The sequence below is a fragment of the Artibeus jamaicensis genome, unplaced genomic scaffold, assembly GCF_021234435.1.
Source record: "Artibeus jamaicensis isolate MK-2021 breed Jamaican fruit bat unplaced genomic scaffold, CSHL_Jam_final contig_3148, whole genome shotgun sequence".
Lineage (NCBI taxonomy): Eukaryota > Metazoa > Chordata > Mammalia > Chiroptera > Phyllostomidae > Artibeus > Artibeus jamaicensis.
Genome location: NW_026521727.1, coordinates 65,300 through 73,810, shown reverse-complemented (window position 1 = coordinate 73,810; position 8,511 = coordinate 65,300). Strand labels below are relative to the sequence as shown.

The window sequence follows — 8,511 nt, the reverse complement described above, 5'->3', positions numbered from 1 at the left end:
TTAACATTTCATATAATAAGGACTTGGTGATGATGAACTCCTTGAACTTGACCTTATCTGAGAATTGCTTGATATGCCCTTCCATTCCAAATGAAAACTTTGCTGGATAGAGCAATCTTGGTTGTAGGTCCTTGCCTTTCATGACTTGGAATACTTCTTTTGAGCCCCTTCTTGCCTGTAAGGTCTCTTTTGAGAAATCCGCTGACAGTCTGATGGGAACTCCTTTGTAGGTGACTGTCCCCTTATCTCTTGCTGCTTCTAGAATTCTCTCCTTCAGTTTAATGTTGGCTAATGTAATTATGATATGCCTTGATGTGTTCCTCTTTGGGTTCACCTTCTTTGGGAGTTTCTGGGACTTCCTGGATTTCCTGGAAGTCTATTTCCTTTGGCAGATTGAGGAAGTTCTCCTTTATTATTTCTTCAAATAACTTTTCCACTTGTTGCTCTTCCTCTTCTCCTTCTGGTACCCCTATAATTCAAATGATGGAATGTTTAAAAATGTCCTAGAGGTTCCTAAGCCTCTACTCATTTTTTGAGATTCTTGTTTGTTCATTCTTTTCTGTTTGATTATTTCTTTCTTCCTTCTGGTCCACTCCATTGATTTGAGTCCCAGTTTCCTTTCCATCACTATTGGTTCCCTGTGCATTTTCCTTCATTTCACTTAGTGAATGATTTCCTTCATTTTTTCATCTAATTTGTGACCAAAATCAACCAGTTCTGTGAGCATCCTGATCACCAGTGTTTTGAACTGTGCATTTGATAGGTTGGCTATCTGTTGGTCACTTAAAAGTATTGGCTCTGGGGCTTCGATTTGTTCTTCTGTTTGAGGCATAATTTTTTGATTAGGTCATGCCTGTTATGTATGAGTGGTCGAGCCTTAGGTGTTCACCAGGGCAGGGCATCCCAATCACTGGGTTGTGATTCTGTGTGTGGGGACAGGGTCAGAGAGTGAACAAGGGTGCTTGCCCCACTCTCTCTTGGATTTCAGTCCCCTCTGCCACTTCTCACAAGCAAATTGGGCCCTTCTGATGCTAGTTCCCAGGTGGGTGGGCTTGTGTACATTTTAGGACACTGTGGGTCTCTCCAACAAATTTTCCTGTAAGGCTAGGAGTCTCTCTTGGCACCTTTTCAACTGGTGCTTTTAGGCTTTATTTCCTGGAGCTGGAACCCTGGGTTGCACAGTCTGTCTCGCTGCCCAGTTTTGCCTGGTTTATCTGCACATGAATGTGTCAAGGTCAGTCCCATGCCACCTGCACTCCCAGGTCTGGCTGCCACCGCCTTTTCCTGCCGCTACCCCTCTCCACTGGCCACCGACTTCACCCCTCTTACTGGTCTGGTTGTAAGATTTCTGTACAGTTCAATTTTCTGTCTGTTCTAGTTGTGTTTTTATTTCTAAATCTTTGTTGTCCTTAATTTGGTTTGTGCAAGGAGGCACAGTGTTTCCACCTACACCTCCATCTTGGCCAGAACTCTGAATTTATTTTAAGGTCAGCAATGAAGGTACATTAACTGTATTCTCTATGCCATGTGACAAGCAGATGATAGGATTGTGTGTGTTTTAGGGGAGGAATGAAGTATGTAGAGTCCATCTGAGCAGGTGGCCCTGATGGTGATGATTCTAAATGCTGTGAAGGATGCTCATACCCTGGGCTGCTGACTAACTCAAGTTTAGAAATGTCTCTCTGTGTGTCAGGTTGCAAGCTCACCACTGGATGTCACCCTGGTCCTACCAAAGTTTCTCAGTACAACTGACTTTCACATCACAGTTTCAGGGCCCCTGGAAGCTGATATAGAGAAAAAACGTGAGAGCAGATTAACCTCTACTTGTCCTATGAAGGTTATGGTAGGGGATCATGCATGCTCATGGATTTCTGGGAAGATGAAATGAAAAACACTTTGTGCAATGGTCCCCATAAGTGCCCTTGAATGCCCTTTGAGTGTTGTCATGCACCCTCAGTACTTACAGCCAACTCAAATCCACTTCGCCTATATGCAGAGCAGGCCAGAATTGCTTGGAGATGATATTCCCCCATGACAGCCCTTAATCAATACCCAACAGGCCAGAAGAAGCTCAGCTTTTTTGACTCAGACCAGGAAGTCTCTGAGGTGTAACTTACTGCAACCCTGAGACGCCGGTGGGATCAGGCAGAAACCAGCACTGCAGTTTCCACCCGTATTGACCTGTTCTGCTGCTCCTTTCACCCTCCCTGTTTTCCCTGGGAATCATTCTATAAATCTCTGCACCCTAAATCCTCATCTCAAGATATGCTTCTGGGGAACCTCATCTAAGACACTGGTTTACAGATCATGCTCAGAAATCATTTGTTCCTTTCCCCCATGATCATCTACCTGTCTGATTCAATGATCAGTGGGATCTGGGCATACAAGTTACCTAGCGTGGCCCAAGAGCCCCTGCCTTTTCCGGCAGGCAGACCAGCATTGCAGATCTGTACTGCTGACCCATTCTCTCTACTGACTCTGTGGGGTGGCTGAGGCTGATTCCCAGGAACCAATGTGTCTGCCTGTGGTTCTTGGGAGTCAAATCTCAAGCTATGACTGCAACTCCCTTGGTGGTGGCATTAAAAGTAGTACTGTAATGTGAGACTCAAAAAATCTAGAAGCTGATAAAAAAGGCACTTAAATCATTTTAGGGTCATAAGGGACAGAGGAGAGGAGAAGGAGCAGGAAGAAAAGCTTTGAAGTTTTGTTTTTTTCCCAGCTTGACATAGGATTGCTTAAACAAATTAACATTCCCATCACCACTGGTTCCTGTATCCAGAATAAATTCACATGTTGAAGCAAATAGAAAAAGGGAAGAGGGAGGATAACAAGAGATGAGCTGTGGGAAAGGAGGGTAAGTATTAGTAGCACCATGTCATTTTTTATCTCCCAAACACACTGGCTTTATAGCATAGTGTTTGCTTGAAAAAATGATTAAAACAATTGCTCACGTGTGACAGAAAAGCCATTTCCACTTAGAAAAATATTTAAATCATGGGTTGGGGAGCATTCTTTGTCTCTGTTAATCATGGGCTAGAGGGTAGTTATATAAAACATGTGGATCAATATGACATTTGCTGATTGAATTACTGATATACCCTGGTACTTGTAGGGGACACAAGTCACAAAAGACATTAAGTTACGAAAATTGCATTTCAAGGGTTGAATGTGGAATAGTATTAGCTTGTGTAATTTCTTTCTCTCTTCTCTTTTTTCTTTTACCATTTCAGATGGATGCAAGCTGATGGTTGAAGAAATGAGATTTTCTTCCCAGAGCTAGCTCCTATTTCTTCTCTCCACTCAGAGCTGAAATGCCTACTCCCTCCAGAGATTTGCTTAAATATTACACAAATGAGCTTAATATTTTCCTGTGCTGAGTCAGATCCTTGAGAACACAAATGTCCTCTCAACCCAAAACAGGAGAAGCAATAACTGGCCACATTTACCTCGGGTCAGGGTTGGGTGATGCTAAAAGCACTGACACCTTCAACTTCTCTTTCTCCTCAGCATATGAAATATGCTAGGGTTTTATAAAGATTTACTGCACAAAAACTGCTGCTGAACTCAGTCACACTGAGGTCTGGTGGTCTTGTAGCCAAGTTATTTTCCTCCTTTAACTGCCATCTATCTATCTGGAGTGGCCTGCCTCTTTCTTCCCGCTCTCCTTGCCCTCAGGGGACAGGGGACAGTTTCAGGTTAACACAGGGAACTCCTGCGGTTGTGAACCAACAATGGTAGTGGTTCCCAGCCTCTTGGAGTTGTTGACATGTCCTTGGTCCTAGTGGGAAGGAAGGAAGGAAAATTCTCCAAGTGGGAATGGGTCTCAGAGGCCTCATTGCCCCCCAAACCCTCACGCACCACCCTCCACCCTCCATTTCTCTAGTTAGAGATCTGTCCTGATGGGTAGGAGCAGACTGGGACAAGGGAGAACCTGCCGTTGGAGGCCTGTGCTTAGGGAGTGAGGCTGGATGCACAAAGCCAAATAGATGGGAACCTCTGGGCAGACTGAGAGCACAGTGGGGTTCTTGGGTATCTCAAGGGGTGATGGGGAATCTGAAATGGGGGAGCTAGCAGTGAGAGACAGAAACAGAGGCAGAATAAACACCTCTTACCTTAAAAGTGTATGGCAAGCCCTACATACTGCCTCAGACTTTTAATGGAATAAAGTGAGATAGAAACAAACCAGTGACTTTGGAGAGGGCTGGCAGTTTAAGGCTTTTCTTTCTTGTATCATTTACGTGACTGAACTTAAGAATCTGGCAACAACATATTCACCCACAGTCACAATATACATAGATAAAAATGACCTGGGGCCCGAGTCTCTAACTTGCTTTAAATTGGCCTCCTCTTCAGGCTTGCAGGATGACCAGACCACAGAAAATTGAGGAACATACCCAATTCTAAGCACCCCCTCCCAAGGTAAAATAGTTTTAAAAAAATGAACTCAGGAATTGTTAATTTTTTTGAGTCTAGTACAGGCATTTTAATAACTTGTAAACAAACAAACAAAACTCAGTACTACATCAAAAGAATTACATTAGTAATACAAAATCAAAGTAGACTTCCAGTTAAATATAGAAAAACCTAGGGTCCATTGGAACCACCAGATCTACATCCCTCACCAGATTTTCTTGACACATCATCCTTGACTGGGGGAATTTGCACAGGAAGAAAAAATTCAAAGTTGAAATGGAAGTAGAGAAAATAACCCACCGACTTTTTTGTCTTTTCACTTGAAGTGATAGCACATGTTAGTGGAAACTATTTCATTTAAAATATTTAATAAACTGTCCCATCTCCACTATATATACACATACTTATTTAAAATTTGGAGAGAGGTAAATTGATCATTTAAAGGGTAAAATTATTTAGTTGAAATAATTTCTGAGACTTAAAAAAAAGACATTTAAAAGCATAGTTCAAACATCTGTGTTTCCAGATAGTATTGCCCCACCAACAGCTTCATATCCCAAAGTCATCAAATATTAAAAGTAACAACAATTCTAGAATTCTCTTTGATGATACAGTCCCTTCAGGTACATGACGACACTCCAGTTTTCCAGAGGGACAAATAAGTAGAAAACATCATATCCAAAGGGAAGAACTGTATTATCTACCAAGTTTATACAGAAAGCCAAAGAGCTGGGAGAAATTACTATTTAGAAATAACTACAAATAAACCATCTCCCATATGAATCCCCCTATAAGAGAAGGCTGAAAAATAATTCTCCACTTTCTATCACCCTTTTGAGCCATATGATCACTGACGACCAGGCCAGCAGAAAAGGAGACTGAGTTGAAGCCCTTTCTTCCTTCTCTGTCACCTCCCGCCCCAAACCCAGCCCTCTTATAAGGTAATAAACCCTGGAGACAAAAGTCAGAAATAACGGACACATATTGCGGGCCCAGGGGGCGCATTTCTGCTTTGTTCTTGATCTCGGTATTTTCTTTCTATCTGCAGATTTGTCTTGTTTCTTACTCGCAGAAAAAGTCAATATCCTGGGAGAGAAAAAAAGGAAAAAGAGATTGAACTGAACAGGCAGGGTCAGAAAACAGATGTAGGTTCTTTATTTAAAATCATATGTAATCAAAGGTTACTTTGGATTTAAAATAAGTAAAACCCAACAATTACGACATAATTATCACTTTAAATAAAATTATTTAAAATGAAGGTTCTCAAATACAATTTTAATGTATGGTTATTTGACACATTCAAGCTCAATGCTAAGAAGTGATGACAAGTGAGTCCCATTTGTGGAGGTTGGGCAAATTGGCTCCAGGAAAACAGCTTCAAAATAACCACCTTACACAGTAGCTCAAAGGGGATCTTTTATTTCTGTCCTTGGTTTACATGACCCCAAGAGCATTGGAAAGAGTGCAATATTTTTCATACATAAATGGAGTCTTATCTACCACAAAAATACGGCATTCAGTGATTTTTCCGTATGCTTGGATTTTATTAAATACAAGTGGTATTTTTTCCCAGCCCAAGCCTTTAGCAAATACGTGTGTAACCATCAGTAAGAGTCCAATAATCCTGTTTTGCTTTCTTTCTTGGACATGAATAACTTTCATCTAAAACCAGAGAGAGTCAATGGAGAAAGTTCAGTTCTCTTTCAGCATTGATAGTAGTTATGAATGCTCTCCCAAACTTCACTGTCTCAGAAGCCACCACTGAAAATTAGAGGCTTTGTCTTATGTATCTTCTGTCTACTAAATTACATGATGCATTTTATAACCAGCCTACATTACCTCAAGAACTGAATATTTCTCTGGCCAACTCTGAGACACTTACCGTGGTTGGGACTTCCTTGGTGGCTTCCTGATACACATGCTGCTCCACAACCAGGTTTTTGGGGAAATAACCCACCGTTCCCATCTCGTCCTCCTGGCCATCGCCATATACCTGAGTACCGGGAAGTGCAACCGTCAAGGGAAGGCTGATGTGAGTCCTCTTTGAGAAATACCCAGGCACCCCCTTTGCTGTTAATAAGAATAACATAACTGCCAAAGTCTTGCTTTGTGCTCTGGATTTGGGAGGCTCACACTGAAGTTCGAAGTTCACTTAGAGCTTAGTCAACCCACAGAAACTCAGTATCCATTCTCCTGTCTTACTGGTCTCACTACTCCAGTGGTCCCTTATTTTATGCAATCTTGTGAGCAGCCGGAAATCTTTTTGGGACCGTAAGTAGATAGAGAGTAAACTTTTAAAAGTAAATTGGAACTTTGATTTTAAAGGACTCGTGTTTTTCAGTTTTCAAAAATTTAAATGAACAAATACTTGAGTGAATTTCAGATTTAGCTTTTCATTACTTGAGATTCTAACTGTGGCCCTTCAGAGAAGGATAGTAAGTGAGTCTCATTTCATTTCTCCCCAAGGCCTGTCCTGCACATTTTAACTTAAAACAAAACAAACAAAAACCCAGACTCTTTGGAATTAAAGAGGAGGGCTAAAGTTTCATTTAAAATATTGAAACACAGACTGACTGCCAACATACATGCCTTTACTTGGCAAATCCGCTCAAACAGTTTTGAATAACTTTCAAAGTCTTTGGGGATCTTCAAGCTCCCATGTATTTGACTAGTTTTATTTTTGCCAAAACATCACATAAATCTGTATTTGAGTTATGAGATTTTCATAATTTCTTCAAAATGCAATAAAAGCAAATATATATGCATTTTTGTACTTGAATCTGCAATCTTTACATTGTTCATAACAGCTAGTTTTAAACATTAAAATGCATTGAAGATAATAGGTAATAGGAAAAAATTATGAGCAACACATATCAAAATGTGTGTCTATTTTTAATAGTCTCATCTTACACTGCCAGCCCAAAATTCTCCAGCTTCCTTTTCTTTTACCAGCTTTGAGTAAACATAGATCTGTTGCCCTTTTTTAACATTAATGAATCTACAGTCTGGGGCATTATAATCTTCCTGAGCTCTGGCCAGAGAAATAGTATCTGAAAGAAAAAAAACATTGAATTATTGGTTAATATTATTGGTTAACATTGATTGCCTTATTTAGGGTCCTTGGATTTAAAAAAAAGTAGAAAGACAGAGCAGATCAGAAAACTAAAAAATCAGAGTGACTAATATCACCCCATTCACAGCTCCCATTCAGTTCAAACAGAGTAAGAAATCCTAAGCATTGAAATGCCATCCAACAGATTCTAAGCCAAGTGAATTTTCTTTGGTAGCATTCTAAACGTACAGACCAGAAGAAACAATGCAAACCACATACACATTAGAGAAGATTTGCTTCAAAGAACAATTAGATTTTATGCTGTTAGTGGATAGTTTTTCAATTATTTAGTATATAATAAAAGGCATTTAAAAAGTCCTTACAGACACACTCATCATCTGCACAGAGCTTCTTGGAAGCGAGTCTGTCCATAAATATTCCATGCACGGTGCCTATGACCACAAGACCTGGAAGGAAAAGTAACAATAGTCTTGCCATATTCTTTTCTGCTGTTTATACTATCGCCCTTTGAGTGGAAGTGGAAGCTGACTTCAATGGTTTCTGTCTTTTATGTGAAAGCCAGACATCTGGGTAAATCCCCCAGCCAATGGGAAGGTGCCTCTGCTTTCATAACAGCTACTGGGCTCCAGGGGCTATTTAGCATCTGATTTTCCAAAGACATTCAAATTCTATGTATTTTTTATGCACAAATGATTTCCAAATGGTCCACCATTGTTGAAGCCAGTTTAGCTGTGATTATTTGCATGAGCATAGCATTTTTGAAAGAACTATGAGAATTTTAACTCTTTTAAAAAAGTTTTAGTTCAACTCTCATATTCTTTCAACTTATGAACAAAAAATGTGCTAACTGTAGGAATCTGTGGAAATGTGCATTCTATATCTTCAGTATAAATTATCTTGATTTAAGCAAATCCATTTAAGTATCTGGATTTATATAATAGATAAACGAAAGGTGCTTAAGTTTACAAGTCATTCATGATAGGATTCTTGGAAATCACTTCTGTCTTGGAGCAGACAGGTTGTAA

At 40.2% G+C, this 8,511-nt stretch overlaps 1 protein-coding gene across 1 annotated transcript; it reads right to left on the bottom strand.

Annotated features, from left to right (window-relative positions):
- Window positions 1–4,568: 4,568 nt before the first annotated feature.
- OTOR (otoraplin) lies at window positions 4,569–7,963 on the bottom strand. Its single transcript, XM_037159069.2, has 4 exons — window positions 7,849–7,963; window positions 7,324–7,463; window positions 6,296–6,406; window positions 4,569–5,499 (listed from the first exon to the last, which is right to left on the bottom strand). Exons 1-4 carry the CDS (start codon window positions 7,961–7,963, stop codon window positions 5,476–5,478), a joined length of 390 nt encoding a protein of 129 aa, XP_037014964.2. The 3' UTR covers window positions 4,569–5,475.
- Window positions 7,964–8,511: the final 548 nt, after the last annotated feature.